We start from the raw sequence: 16,326 nt of genomic DNA, 5'->3' as shown, positions 1-16,326 counted from the left end.
ATAAACTTTAAAACTAAAGCTATAAGCTTTATTAAAGGATATGAGGTGGAGGATAAAAAAGCCACGTGCTAGCTAGCAACACAGGACTTCATTCTTCTGATTCTAGTCAAGAATGAGATTCCATAATAACCAGAGTAAGCAAACTATTCTGGGCAGAAGGAAATGCCAAGAAACAACTCTGAAATAAACAAAATGGCCAATACACACTGACAATATAAAATCACCTGTCAAATTTTGCACAATGCCTCATAAACCTGAAATAAATAAGCTATTACTTTACTCAAAACACCATCACTGTTATCATAGGGAGCACCATATATCCACTAATGGACAATAAATGTCAATATAAACTATAAACGCTGATTAATAAATTTAATGTGAAGTTACAGAAAAAAAAATGTTTTTAATGCCTAAAACTTGAGTAAGCAAGAAATAAAACCAAAGAGACAGACAAAAAAAGAGCCACAAGTTTTCAAAGTACACAGTCAGAGCTAAAGTAATATTTGGACAAATCTTATACAACAGGTTGAGTGACCTAATTCTGAAAGTTCAGTAGCACACATTGTATAAGAGAGAACTAAAAATGGTTTGGCGCCCTAATAAAATTCTACATTTTGTTGTTGCTATGGCTGTACAAAGGAGGAAGGGGACCGATTTTTTGTTACTCCTGGTAAAACATTAACAGGTGGCAAATGGCTTAGAAAAGGTGAATGCCCTCAAGAACAAACTGACATACTCAAATAATACAACGAAAAAACATTTTCTTGGTGTTCACACCAAAACCTTTTCTAAGATAACCATCTCCCTCTTCATGGAAAGAAAGTTTATTTTACCAACATAGTGGAAGAGGGGCTATTAACACAAAATACACTCTAAATTGGTACTCCAATCAATAGCATCAAAAATTACAGTGACTCCTGGGTAAATCTCTTCCTGCAATTTACTTACCTCCACTGACTGCGTCTTGCTCTTCGCCTTCAGGAAATGCAACCTGGCTTGGCAAGCTATTCCTAGATCGAGTGACTGTCTCTAATTGGGAAGCCCGTCCCAATAAAGATAGCTCATCTAGCACCTCTCCCTCTTTGGCCTCGAGATCTGATTTTGAAGTGGTTAAGGGTTCTATGCTTTCGGGTGCCATCAGCCTAGTGGAGTCATTCAAACACGCTACCGTGCCGCTGTCCAGGCTCAACACTCGGGCCCGAGTCTTGGCACTATTTGTGCTGGAAGTCCGCCGTGCTGTCCGCTTTTTGCCAGTTCCTTCAGGGCCCAGATGGGCTTTGTGTGCGTGCTCAGAGTCGGTGCCCCTCTCCTTAGGGGCATGTTTGGTCTTTAGGGCGCTGTATCTGCCCTCGGGAGACTGACATGAATGAGAAGTGGTGCTAGAAGAGCTGTCACTGCCGAACTGGTGAGCAGACTGAACGCTTGACGCTCTGCTCAAGTCACTTTGGTCACTGGAGTCCTCATCGTGACAGAATATAGCACTATGTGGCTTGGTAGCAGAAATACCTCGAAAGGACACATAGTCCCTATGCCGACTTGAATCAAAACTGCTGGCCCGTTTTTTTCCTGTCCGTCTCCTGCCTGACTTATGAGCAGAGGCTGTCCGGTGGATTAAGCTAGAGGATTTAGGTCGTACATCCCCTTCCTTTTGCTTTCCACCAACATCTTTACCAACTTTTGAATCCACTGAAACAGCTGACTTATCACTCTCCTCCTCTTTGTTTTCAGCAGTTTTCCCAAGTGGTGTGTCCCCCTGTGAAGTAAATTCATTTGCATGGGGGTTTTTATTGGCTTCTTCAGATGCAGAGGTGCTGAGACCTTTCTGATTGTGCATATTATCAGAGCTATTAGAATCCTTGGCTTCTTGAACCCCACTATTCGTACTCACTTCCAAGGCAGTTTTCTCACTGCTAGTCCTTTTGTCACTGGCACAGCTACTCGTGTCCTCTGGCTCAGCGCAGCACTCTTTCTTCTGCCCACCGTTCTCTCCCACTTGGGGAGACTCCTCGCGCTCTGACAAGACGCTCTCTATGTGAGTGGAGCTGGTCTGCTCGCTTCTATAGCTGCTGACGGTGCTGTGAGTGTCCCGGTCCGTACCACTGCAGTAGCTCTCTGTTGAGCCACTACTGCGCGTGCTCAGACTCCGCAAGCTGTCCATGCTTTTGTCTGCTTTCAAGGGTTTGCTCTTCCCACTTTTGGTAGGTGGCTGAGAATTACTGTTTTTCAGCTCACCGACAAGCTGAAATTCCCCAGATAAACAAGAATTTTCCACCAAGGATTCTTTGGATCCAGAATGAGGCTTGGAAGATTCTAACTCACTAACAGGATCTAACCCACGTCTTTGCTGATACAGAGGGAAGTCATTCAGTGAAGTGTCTGGAAAAGCCACAGCAGAGCTAGAAGTCCGTGGTACACCTCGCGGCCGGTGATCTTTCCTGTAAGAGTGTGAATGTAAAGGGACAAGGGATGCTACTTCTGTGTCACAGGCACTGGACAGAGACTGCTCAATGTGGTGGTGGTGGCTGTGACTTGGCAGGCTCACTTTGTCACTGAAGTCTCTTGGTAAGTCCTGTCCACATGAGGATAAGGACGGCTGAATGGAGATGAAGGAATCATTGGAGACCAAACGGAAGAGCTTCCGATCAGTTGCCAAATCTGTTTCAAACATATATTTGGAAATGTTAACACACATCTACGATCTGTTTTTCTACTGTTTAACAATGGAAAGAATTCACAGTGTACCATAAAAGTATAAACAATTTCTCAAGTAGCTTACTGAGTAACAGTTGACCAGCCATTCCAAAGGGCTGGTTTTATTTCACAGCTGTACAAAGAAAGCATTCTACTAACGGAATGAACTCAATTTCCAAATCTTCAACTGGCTTCAGAAAAAGTTCTATAGATTATTAACAATAAAATAAGAAGCAACAAAGGATTATACTTAAAATGAACCTGGATTTCTGTGCGAGTTGTGTCCCTAACTTACTAACTGGGTAACCTTGGGTTACCTTTCTAAGCCTCTGTTTCCTCATCTGTAAAATGTGATATCAATCTCACTTAGTACCACGGAATAACTGAGTTAATAACATAACGTTGCTTAGCACAATGTATGGTAGCTATGATTATCTTACTTTGCAAAATTAAAAATCTTTAAAAAAACTAATATAATTGCTTTACAAATCCACAAAAACCTAGAGTAATCAGAAACAAACAAAAAAATCAAAAGGCTGACCAATGCACAGACAAGATATGATATAATGATATAAGATATGTTACTGTTCACAGTGGTTGAAAAAAATTAAAACAATAATTACAGGGCAAAATACTACATTTTATCTTTCACCACGGATGCAACAATTACAAAATGCTTCATGAAAAAAAATACATATCCCCTCCTCTATCTGTAAGACTATTCCTTTAATTCTCCATTTAGGGCAGTGATTAGTAACTTGAGTTTTCATATATACTATATATATAAATATAGATATAAATATAAATAAAGCCATCTACCCACCTACCTACATAGTAATTTATCTTGAAATATATAGCTTGACAACCAAACTGCACAATAGCTGATTTTTTATATACCTTTTGACAGATAAGGATGGTTGAATCTGCTGTTAGTTCAATAAAATGAAATATTATTGTCTTATTTGTCATAACTAGATAGGAAAAATACAATAACAGATTCTATAATAAGTTAGACTCTTCCCAGTAGAGTTACCTTAAATAATAAAAGCATACATTTTCCCTTAAGATTAATATAAAATAAAAATGAACTACAAGAAATATTTATGTACTTTAAAAAAATCTAAATGTAGATTAGATCTAAGTAATTAAAAACTTAGAGGTACCCTCTAGAATGTACCATATAAATTGTGATTTATAAATGACACATTAGGCTTTATCTTATATTTTAAAGTCTTCAAGGTAAGTGAAACTGATGTTCTTTTCATTTGTCCAAATCTGTGCCACTGTACTTGGGTTCTTATATTCTCTAAAAACCCAAATTTAAAAATTAGTACTGTATTTACTTTTCTGTAGTATTAATTTATAATGTTTTTTCTAAAAACTCTCTATATCCCTAATAAGCAATTATGGGATGGTGTAATAGTCACATTTCAAGGATATGAATTTCATAAAACAAAAACTTAACTAAGTAGTTGAAAATCACTAATTCTAAAATACAATAAAAGACTTTTTAAAAAATACTAATGATCAAAACCAACTCCTTTCCAAGACATTAATAAAGCAGAAATTTAAGTTTTTCATTTTAAGAGATGCAGCCAAACTTGCTTTAATACATGTGTTTTTTTCAGTGTTGCTAAATAAATATACCATAATAAGTTTGACTTTGTCAGGAAGAACTTTAGGTGGTTTTAGACATTTTTCTTACTGGTAGCAATACCGTCAAAGACAGGCTCAAATTAACCCAGAGATATACTATTTTTCATCTAATTAAACTTTTTTCCAGTGATAGCTACCAGTAGTGTTCAGGATAAGAAAAGCATCTCACATACTGCTCATGGTGGTGCAAACTAGTGCAACCAACCTTCTGCAAAGCAATTTAGCGACGTTGCCAAAAGCCTTCAAAAATATACTTACCCTTTGATCACTAACTATTTCTAGAAATTTTTACTAAAGGATAAAAATCAGATATGCAAATAAGGTTTTAGAAAAAGGCTGTTTGTCTCAGGTTGTTATAAAACTCCTTAAAACACAGAACTATAAAAATATCCAATAAAATGAGGTTGAATAAATTACAATTGTCTAGTAATAACACCACGCAGGCACTACAAATGTTTTCAAAGATTATGTAATATGAGAAAATACTTACAGTGAAAAAGATGGCACTATATAAAAAATATGGGGGCTCCCCTGGTGCCTAAGTGGTTAAGAATCTGCCTGCCAATGCAAGGGACACGGGTTCGAGCCCTGGTCTGGGAAGATACCACATGCTGCGGAGCAACTAAGCCCGTGTGCCACAACTACTGAGCCTGTGCTCTAGAGCCCGTGAGCCACAACTGCTGAAGCCCGTGTGCCTAGAGCCCGTGCTCTGCAACAAGAGAAGCCACCGCAATGAGAAGCCCGCGCCCAGCAACGAAGACTAGCCCCCACCCGCTGCAACTAGAGAAAGCCCGCGTGCAGCAACGAAGACCCAACGCAGCCAAAAATAAATTAATTAATTAAAAATATATACGTAACTCCAGTCTGTAAGAGTTAAAGAGAATACTAAAGGTATATGTACATATGTTTGTAGGAATGTTAAAAGTAATATACCATATTTAGCCATAAAAAGGAATAAAGTCCTGACACATGCTATAGCATGCAAAGTGAAAGAAGCCAGACACAAAAAGCCGCATATTACATAATTCAATTTATATGAAATGTCCAAAATAGGCAAATGCATAGCAACAGAAAGTAGATTAGTGGTGGCCAGGGGCTGGCTGAAGGAGGAAATGGGGAGTATAATGGTTATGGGTTTCTTTTGGGTGTGATGAAAATGTTCTGGAGTTGGATAGTGGTCATGGGTACCCAAATCTGTGAATATACTAAAAACCACTGAATTGTATACTTAACAGGGTGAATTTTATGGTATGTAAACTATATCACAATAAAAAATAAGGAAAAAAGTGACATACGAAAAAATATTAACGACAGTTATCTCAATGGCAGAAGTGTAAATTATCTTCTTCTTCATACTTAACTGTATTTTCCAGAATTAACATACTACTTTTACAAACAAAAATCATATCTTCCTCCTCTCTTCTAGATCATCCCCATCAACTATAAAAAACAAGCCATTATTTCTCTTACATTCTTACAAAATCCAAATCTCCTCCTTTGTCCTCACTTCCCCTTCAAGCTATTACCTTGTACCTCTGATCTCCTTTACAAAAAGTCACCAAAAAGTAGTCTATATTCACTGTTTTCAATTCATGTCCTCTGCCACGTATTCTAGTCCCACCCCATTAAGAAGCTTATCAAGGTCACCAACAACCTCTACACTAAGTCCAATGGTCAAGCCTCAGTCTCATATAACTTGGCCTATCAGCAACATTTGACAAAGCTGATCACTGTACTCTCCTTGAAATGTGGGGATACACACCTCTACCTCACCAGTTGTTCCAATTCAGTCTCCTGGATTTATTAGACTGCAGTGGCTCAGAGCTCAACAGCTGGAACTCTTCATTCTTCTATCTATACTTTCTCTTTTGTAGGTCTCATCCAATTTTCTGGCCCTGAACTGAAGTTCAGAAATACGTGTAACTAGTTCCTCCATCTTCTACCCAGCCCCGGTACTGTACAGGGATGGACTAGAGTTCTGATCTTGGGTAGGGAAGACATGAGTGAGGCTGGGGAGGGAAACTGTAGATAACCCCTTCTTAGAAAATGTAGAGGACACATCCCCGCAACCTCAGTTTTCTCCCAATCATCCTGAATCATGTTGATAAAATGAGGGCCAACTAGTCAACTAACTGCTAACTAACAACTAATTAAAGGTCACTGTCCTGTAAATCCAAACCAGCCAGAGAGCCAGAAGAGCCCCCGCTGATATTTAAGCCAGAATGAACGACAGCCACTAGGTGGTGCCTAACCATAGCCAAGATCTACAGGGATTTGGCTCAGGGAGCCAGGCTGCCTCAACTCCAGGCCAGCTAACCGTAGAGGCTTTCCCTGTTAGTTCATGAATTTCAGGTTAACCCAACCCCACATTTGACATAACTGAATTTTTATTTTTGATATTTGTACACTGAAAACTCCTAAATTTAAAACCTCAACCCAGATTTCTTACCCAAAATCCAGACCTATCTAAATTGTCTACCAATTACTGCTGCTTGGAAGTCTAACAGCAACTCATACTTGATATAACCAAACTGAACTCCCTCTCTTGCCCTCCACCATGCTCTCCCCACTCCTAAACCTGCTCCTTCTCAGTCTTCCCCCTTTCAGTTAATGGAGGCTCCATCCTCCCCATTATTTAACCCCAAAATCTTAGAGTCATCTATGACTACTATTTCTCTCACACGGTATTTCCAAATCCATCCACATATCTCTCATTAACATCTGCCACACACAGTCAGACCACTTCTCACTATGCTGATCTGTGCCCTAATTCCTGCAATAATCTGATAACTGAGCTCCCTGCAACAGCCTTTGCCCCTTTTAATATATTCTCAACACAGGAGCCAGAACAACTGTTAAAATGTAACACAGATGATGACACTTCTCTGCTCAAAACCCTATATAGCAGTTCATCATCTCACTGGAAATTAAAAGCAAAATCTTTAAAATGGCTTACAAGACTGTAATCTGGCCTCTCACTTACTCTGTAACAGCCCCACTATTTCTCAAACCTGACAGGCATGTTCCTGCTTTAGGACTTTTGCCTGTGCTGCTACCTCTGCACGGAGGCCTCCTTCCTCCCAAATATCCCAACAGCTCGCTCCTTCACCTCCTTCAAGTCTTTGTGCTTAGCGAGGTTTTCCCTCAACCGTTGTATTTAAACTTACGATGGCCAGAGGCCCCAGCACACCCTATCCTCTGTCTCTATTACTACACTTATATTTGATTTATAATAGTATGTTTCCGTACTAGTAGTATGGAAGCCACAAGGGTAGAAATTTTTGTCTGTTCACCCATTATTTCTAGTACTTAGACTGGTACCAGGCATACATGAGTACTCAATAATAATTGTTAAATGTGAAATACGTGTGAAAATGTTACATGATAAAAGCAAGTTATAAAACTATGTAAAAGTAGTATAGCATAGTGATTAAAAGCAGGATTTAGAACTCGATTTGAACTACAGAACTGCCACTTTGCAGATGGGTGACTTTGGGCGAGTTTCTTATAACTTGGCTCTAAGCTATGATACGCTCATCTGTAAAGTGAAAATAATAACTGTATTAACTTCTAATGCTTGTGAAGATTAACTGGGTGAATGCATATAAAGTGCTTAGAAAAAGACCTAAACCAGGGTTTGATAAACTAAGGCCTGTAGAGCCAAAAAGGCCCTCTGCCTGTTTGTAAGTAAAGTTTTAGTGTAACACAGACATTCCCACCCATTTATATGTTGTTTACAGCCTCTTTCACTCTACAATGGCAGAGCTGAGTGGCTGCAGGAGAGACCACGTGGCCAACAAAGCTTTACAGAGGAAGTGTGCTGACCCCCTACAGGGCAACGGTATGCACTCAGTTACTGTCAAACAGCATTATCTATGTCAATATGTATCTGCCAGGGTAGATTTATAGGAATATAATTCCCAACCTGCTTGCACAAGGTACTTTCCAGAGGAAAATAAAGAGACCTATGACCCGTAATGGTAGTGGCACTAGCCCCTCTAAGACCACTATCCAGTTTCTGAGACACTAATGATTACATATTACAGAAAGGAATACTGTAATTCTCAAAGAAATTAATTCGCCTTTCCCTTTTATAAGAAAATAGCTTCCATACCATATAGTATGTTTAAAAGTATTTTTAAGGGGAGAGGGGTAGGTTGTGAGGGGTGGTCCACAGAAGCAAACAGTGACGAGGTACTGTAATTCCAAAAAAGCAGCTACAGTGATAAACCTAGAATGCTAAGTACCAGGAACAAAATATACTTGCAAGAATTAAACCTGGGTAAAACACTAAATTAATGGGAAAATGTCACAATTCAGTGATCTATTTGTAACTTTATAAATAAGTTTCATAATTCAGTACAGGAAATTTATCACCTTGCCTGCCTACCAAACATCAGCCATAAGCTAATAAAAACAACAGGCTGGAAACAGGGAGACAGGTTTCTAATCCAATTTTGGCTCACTGATTATATAACCTGGGATAATGTCCACTTGAAATGGGTATGACGTATCCATCCTTTCATGTTTGAAAATTAAAAACCAAACTTGAAAATGTAGCAGTTCTTAAAAAAAAAAAAAAAAAAAAAAAAAAGGAACTCTATAAATTCCAAAATACTCATTTATAATGGAGTTGAATAATGAGGAAAAAAATATCACTTAAAACCAAAATTTCTATTAAAAATTAAAAATCTGCTACAGGAAGGCACCAAGCTGGAAGCAGACAGTTTCTCAGTAAGTCCAACAGCAAATTATTTATCTGTGAAAACACATTGTCGTTTCTGCAGTTGGGCAACATATGCAGCAGCTGGCATTTAGACGTCATACTGAATGGAAAAGCAGTTTTACATACTAGGTTATCACTAAGCTAAGCAAGATGCTCTGACCAATTAAAGGAATAGCAGATTCTTATCTCCCATCTCACATTCATTCTGGGGCATATGCTCATAAAGCTTCCCTGTTTACTTGGCAGAACATGTATAGCTGAATTCCAGAAAGCTGTAAGTACTTATAACACTGTGTTACTGTTATGCTAGCAAATCATTTTATTTTAATGTTTCTAAAAAATACCATATTAAATTATTATAAACTTCTGCCAAAATATGAGCAGCACATTCCACAAAATCACCCTGGTCACCATAATACATAAGGGCATCATAAAGTAAAATGTTCTTACCTTGTTCTTCACTTCCTTCCTTACAAAGACTAGAGCTCTGGCCCAGACTTAAACTGATATCATCAGAAGTCTTAGCGGTGTCTGTATCTCCTACAAAGTGAAGAGAGACCCATGAAGACATTATATGAAAAGTAAAGGCCATACAGTGTGGCATAACAAGGAAGGACATGAGGGAGTACAGTAGATATTTATTAACTAAAGCAGTTTTTGTATCAAGGGTTACAGTGATGGGAGACACATTAAACTAACAGGAAGTATCATGGACTGTCAGATCACATAATTATTCTCATAGTGCTACAAACCAAATAAGGAAAGCCTCATAATATTAGCTAATACAACTATTTCTTTCAAAAGAAGTTTTAAAAAGGAAATGCAAATCATGTAATAACAAGTTGAAACAACATAAAATTCCCTCCCAGGGAAAATTAGAGAGTTATAAAATTATAGGGCAAAAATAATGATGAATTTATCTGAAATAGATGTATTGAATAAAAGGGATATATAAGATGTACAGGAAAAAAACTTTTTTTAGTGTCTTATTCGTGCCCAATTTAAAGGTTTCACATTAAATTAGTTTTCTATGAACCTCATCAAAACCCATGAAAGTATTTTGCCTCAAGGCAGAGAAGTTTCTTAAAGGTCAAAATTTATATTTCATACAATGTAACGCAAATGGTCAAATACTTTTATGAAATTTGGAGGATGAAAGACCACAATTTAAATCAATTAATCTTTAATATAAGATACATAATTTTGGGCTTCCCTGGTGATGCAGTGGTTAAGAATCTGCTTGCCATTGCAGGGGACACAGGTTCGAGCCCTGGTCCGGGAAGATCCCACATGCCGCGGAGCAACTAAACCTGTGTGCCACAACTACTGAGCCTGCGTTCTAGAGCCCATGAGCCACAACTACTGAAGCCCACACGCCTAGAGCCCGTGCTCTGCAACAAGAAGCCACCACAATGAGAAGCCCGCGCACCGCGTCAGAGTAGCCCCCACTCGCCACAACTAGAGAAAGCCCGCTCATAGCAATGAAGAGCCAATGCAGCCAAAAGTAAATACATTAACCGCGGAGCAACTAAACCTGTGTGCCACAACTACTGAGCCTGCGTTCTAGAGCCCATGAGCCACAACTACTGAAGCCCACACGCCTAGAGCCCGTGCTCTGCAACAAGAAGCCACCACAATGAGAAGCCCGCGCACCGCGTCAGAGTAGCCCCCACTCGCCACAACTAGAGAAAGCCCGCTCATAGCAATGAAGAGCCAATGCAGCCAAAAGTAAATACATTAAATAAATAAATTTTTTAAAAAGTTTGCCATAAAGAAAGATACATAATTTTACCCACCAAATAATTTCAAGAATGATTTTTCATTACATGTAAATATATGATACAGTTATCTTTACTACAAACGAAAAAGAAATGCAAAGTCAGAGGTAACTTTCAAGTTAGATCACACCTACCTTTAATAGTTGTTGCTGTTCCAAGACGAGAGGAACCAGATCCAATCTGAAAACATGACATGAAGTAAACGAAATGCTAGCTACACCATCAGCACAGACTAGCAAGATTATCAAATGAAATTATATTATCAAAACATGTTATCAGTCACTTTCACCAAAAGGCCATGATATATCAGAGACGCACTCCCTGTCTGCTGTGGCACATGCTGCGCATCTAGTACAGATTTGCTGAGACACTGAATCCCTCTGCGTACTCAGGACTGATGGAGCCCCCAGGGCAAGAGCCTCCAACCTCGAACAATCCGTGCCAAACGGTCATTGTCATTTTTATATTGCATCATGACATGTTCAAGTTATAAACAAAAGCAAAACTAGGTGTTACGTCTACCTGAAATAAATTTAGACTTATCACGGCATGTAAAGGGAAAGTTTGGAGGACATAACATACTAACAAAGAACAACCTAAATCTTACTTTCAAATTGTTAGTAAATCAATATGTTCTTTCCTGAGTTTCAGACAGAAAGTAAGTACTTCTTTGTAGGCTGCCATAACATATTTTTAAAGAATAAAAAAAAACTAAGGCATCTAAGAAAAAGGAATTTTTAGCACAAACTATAAACAGAACACTAAAAGCTGCGGAGCTTTTAGGGCTTATATTCAAGATGGTATAAGACGTCCCTAAAATTTCATAACCATCAATTATTATACTACCATAAAAAATCATAGAAACAAATACCACAAATTCCATGAACACATTAAGGAAACCAAATATAACATGACAGTTACTAAATCAACAAGTCTGAGTAACTCTTTTTATAACCTGTTTTCAAGGGATTCAAGAAGAAAATAGTCAAGCAAATTTAACACCTTATACTAAAATCAAGAACATTCATATAATACTCATATTTTGCCAAATCTTTTCTTTCATTGATTCAACTGAACAGAAGTATACAGTGAGAAATTTGGTCAAAATATAGGTTAATATTGACTTTGAAGGGGCATGAGGGACTTTCTTGGTCTGGATGGCAATTAAACAGGTGTACACATATGTAAAAATCCACTGAGCCGTACACTTCATAAGTGTATACTACACTGTATAAAAGTTATATGTCAGTGAAAAAGTAAGTAAAAATAAACATACACATACAGGTTTAAACTACTAATAAATTCTTATGTAGCCAATAAAAAACATGAGCTTTGCAATATTTTTTGAACTGTTTATTAAGTTTGATTCTCCTGATTTTTCCTAATTTCTGCTTTCAATTAGCCATAAAAGGCACTGAAACTAGACAGAAAGAAAAAGGCCAAAAAGCATTTTACTGCCAAGAGTTTCACTCTTATCACACCTGCTAAACAAGTTATAAAACTAACATATGTTATTTTTCTACTAGAATAATAAACATGTAACTTCCTAGACTGAAGTTTAAAACAAGTAAGCAAACAAAAAACACCATTTCATGCCACCCTTCTAAGAATTTAAACTTAAAAAAAAATGTTTTTTGAATATGTGTACGGTAGTCATTTGCTCACAACCTCAAAGTGTTCTCTTCTTCCTTCCTTAACAAGCTTCCCATTTTGTTCAAATGTTGGGCATATTATCTTCTGACTTATGAGAAGAGGGCCCAGACTCTGATCTAGGTGTGTGCTCTAGTTCTGCTCAATGAATGTATGGGAGAGCCTTCTGGAGGGCTTTGAGGAAAGACCTTTTCATGTCTGAGAAGATGATGAGCAAGGACAACTCTGCTCCACACTGTCACCTGCTTCTTAACTTTTCAACAGGATCATAATTGAAGCTGCTGTGCTCATCCTGCAACTCTAAGGAAAAGCCAAAAGAACTAGGGAAATTCCAACCCAGAGCCCTAATATTATTGAGCTGCTGAAAAAATGCTATTAAACCAGCTCCAAACTTAGGTGACAAACATAAAACTATTTCTTTAAGTCACCTAATTAGTTGAGTTCTATTATTTGGTGACAAAAGCAATCTTAACAGATACAATGGGTGGTTTGTTTTATTCTTCATGCTTTTCTGTATTATTTAAAAGTTATCCCCCCCAAATATAATGGAGTTGTGACTGTTCACACATGAAACAATAAGGGATTGAAAATATAAACCACAGTGCATACAAATATAAGAATGCAATACAGTCCCCAAAATGTCACTGCAGAAAAACACTTAATAATATTAACATTCGTGATACAGTCAGTAAAGAGAATCAAGTTCCAAAGAACAGCACACTAAAATCCCTCTTTGTTTAAAAAGTTTTTTTGATTATGACATTACAGATGATTTTTATTTTCTTCTTGTTATTTGCTAACTTTCTAAAAATAAACACATTCAGAAAAGGAAAAAATTAAGAAAAAAATGACATCTTCATACATGTAAAGTTTTACTTAATAGGTTTGCACAAACTAAGATGGTCCAGTGTTTCTTCTCTTTGATAAGTGCCAAAGGAAAGTCCAGGAAGGATTATGGATGTCAGAGAAGAAAAATTACTTCCAACTAAACAGCAATCAGGCAAGGCCACCTTCTCCATGAAGCCTTGCCCCTCTAGCTGGAAACAATTACTTTCTCCTCTGAAATCTACAGCCCCTTTTCTGTACCATTCCTATGGAAACTATTACTTTGTATCTTGTACTTACACTTACTTGGTAACATATATTTATAACTTCAGTTCCTTACAGACATCTACTAGGAAATGGCAAACTCTTTGAGGGTAAGACCCACTCCACATCCGGGACAAACAAAATGCCTTAAATACCATCAGGCACTAAAATATTTTAAGGAAGATAAGTGATAAAAGGGAAGAGAGGGAGGGGGCGGGGGTGGGAATGGAGAGTAGAAGATGGAAAGGAGAGGGTAGCAGTGGCAGGAAGGAAAGAATGATCACAATGACTATGATAGAGCTACTGTGTTCAAGGAGTTCACTACCTAGTACAGAAGACATTTATATACAACTATGATAATGTGTAATAAGACCTATATAATAAAACATGTGCAAGAAACATGGTATGTCTATATTGGTAATATCTCTACCAATATACAAAAAGCCCAACTTTACTTCCCCACTTCAGCTTCCCTAAAGGATAACAATAATTATGTCAATAATTCCTTTTGGTATAAAACTAAACCACCAAAATCTAAGTAGCACAATAGCTTCTGATATTTGCCCTTTTTTATTCAAGAGTTAATATTTTAAGGAAAACCAAATTAGATGTGCTGTGCATTTAGGTGCAGACATGCAATAATTACATTCAAGATGGGACTCCCTCCCTAAAACAAGTAGGGCAAGTTCTAATGGACATGATGCCAAGGGTAGAGTTACCAAAGGTGGCTGGCCATCGCTGTGTCCTTTTGTCTGTACTAACAAAAAAAAAAAAAAAAAAAAAAAAGAAAGAAAAAAGAAAAAGAAAAAAGAAAAGAAAGAAAAAAGGTGTGGCTCTTCAAAATTTGTTCCAGAAGTGTAGACTTATTCCCCAGGGTAATCTGATGTTGCTAATATTTGTCAGTAAGAAGAAAGGCCAAGTTTAATTAAGAATATAAAATGTGCAGCCATATTTAAAAACTAAGCCATTTCATTCTATAAAAAGAGACTGAGAAAAGCACAAGGGATAACCTATATGTCTCCAATACAGACAGACACCATGAAGGTAAATAAGCACACACTAGGAGCTAAAGTTCCTAAGGGCACTCACCACAACTGTCTCGATCAAAACTACCCCTGGGCAATTAGCATGTGGTATGTGCTCAGCAACAAAGTACTTAATTAATGTGAAAATTCTGTTTAAAATAATAGTAATAAAAGATAATCAGTAAACAATCAAAATATTATTAATCAGCAAGATAAACCCAAACACTGACTGACTGTTACAGACAAGAGAACACCTGAGACCACCATCAGGAGGAGGGAAAAAAGCAAAATAGAACAGCACAGGTTCCTACCTGGTTGCTTGGATCAAGGCCAGCATAAGAATTTCTTGAACTGCAACCAACTGGGGGTGTGGCCTCTCGAATGAACTCAGACATTTCAATGCCCCCACCAGGATCACTGTGGGGAAAAAATGAGAAAAGAATAACTGTCATTATTCTGACACCAATGGTTTTCTTTTTGTTTTAAGTTATTATCCTTTTTTCTGTAAAACTAACAGGCTCAGATATTTAATATAGCAAATTGAAAAAAAATCATTCTTCTTCTATAAGTCTGATAAATTTGAACTATTTTATAACCATGTCACTACTCCCAAACATTTAAAACTCTCTCCCAAACTGTCTATATCCAATCCAATATTAGAAACTGGCCTAGATTACAATTGTACCATACTAAATATAGCACATATTTTATGATATGTGCCATAAAACCACTCTAGCAAAGAAATTATTTGCCTTTTGTTTCCTAACAGCAAAGAGAAATTGGTCAGAAAGTAATCAGATCTTTTTTTAAAATTTATTTATTTTTAATTTTTTTAATTTATTTATTTTTGGCTGCATTGGGTCTTCATCACTGCGCATGGGCTTTCTCTAGTTACGGTGAATGGGGGCTACTCTTGGTTGTGGCAGGCAGGCTTCTCATTGCGGTGGCTTCTCTTGTTACAGAGCATGGGCTCTAGGCACGCGGGATTCAGTAGTTGTGGCACATAAGCTCAGTAGTTGTGGCTCGCGGGCTCTAGAGCGCAGGCTCAGTAGTTGTGGTGCACGGGCTTAGTTGCTCCGCGGCATGTGGGGTCTTCCTGGACCAGGGCATGAACCTGTGTCCCCTGCAATGGCAGGCGGATTCTTAGCCACTGCACCACCAGGGAAGTCCCAAGTAATCAGATCTTACACTCCCTGATCTCTCCAAGAGCACAGTCTGATTGAGCTGCATGATACAATGACGAACATTCATGAGAGCAATTATCCTGGTCAAGCTATCTGTATCTATATTTCTTAAGTTAACAGAATTTAACTAGGATACTAACTTGTTTCACAGAGCTGGGATTTTAGACTTGCATGTATAGAGTTAGAAGGCACAAGTTTAAAAAGTGAAATGATGCTATGTAGTAAAAACAGGCATTAGAAAGACAAAAGAGAAAAGTACTAGGTTCAAAGAACTAAGGAAGTCCACATATAGAACTTAAGGATAATGGGATCCTAAAATAAGGAAAAAAGATCACACCAAATTTCAAAAAACTTAGAGACAAATAAAAAAAATTTTTTTAAGTCGATATGTTGTATTTTCATTTTTATTCAGTTCAAGAAATTTTCTTTTTAGTGGGGGAGCCACTCGGCATACGGGATCGTGTGTGTGTGTGTGTGTGTGTGTGTGTGTGTGTGTGTGTGTGTGTGTGTGTGTGTGTGTGTGTGTG

At 37.8% G+C, this 16,326-nt stretch overlaps 1 protein-coding gene across 4 annotated transcripts in view; it reads right to left on the bottom strand.

Moving 5' to 3' along the window:
* The window catches only part of PCNX1 (pecanex 1), a 180,571-nt gene that overhangs the window by 107,831 nt on the left and 56,414 nt on the right, over positions 1-16,326 (bottom strand). For all 4 annotated transcript variants that reach the window (XM_024118367.1, XM_028496107.2, XM_024118370.2 and 1 more), the window contains exons 3-6: positions 14,927-15,032; positions 10,986-11,031; positions 9,524-9,613; positions 949-2,655 (exon numbers count right to left, since the gene is read on the bottom strand). In XM_024118367.1, the coding sequence (XP_023974135.1) occupies positions 949-2,655; positions 9,524-9,613; positions 10,986-11,031; positions 14,927-15,032 (1,949 nt within the window). The remainder of the gene's footprint in view (positions 1-948; positions 2,656-9,523; positions 9,614-10,985; positions 11,032-14,926; positions 15,033-16,326) is intronic.

The sequence above is a fragment of the Physeter macrocephalus genome, chromosome 11, assembly GCF_002837175.3.
Source record: "Physeter macrocephalus isolate SW-GA chromosome 11, ASM283717v5, whole genome shotgun sequence".
NCBI lineage: Eukaryota > Metazoa > Chordata > Mammalia > Artiodactyla > Physeteridae > Physeter > Physeter macrocephalus.
The sequence above is the reverse complement of the archived record's forward strand: the minus strand, read 5'-3'. Positions and strand labels throughout refer to the sequence as shown.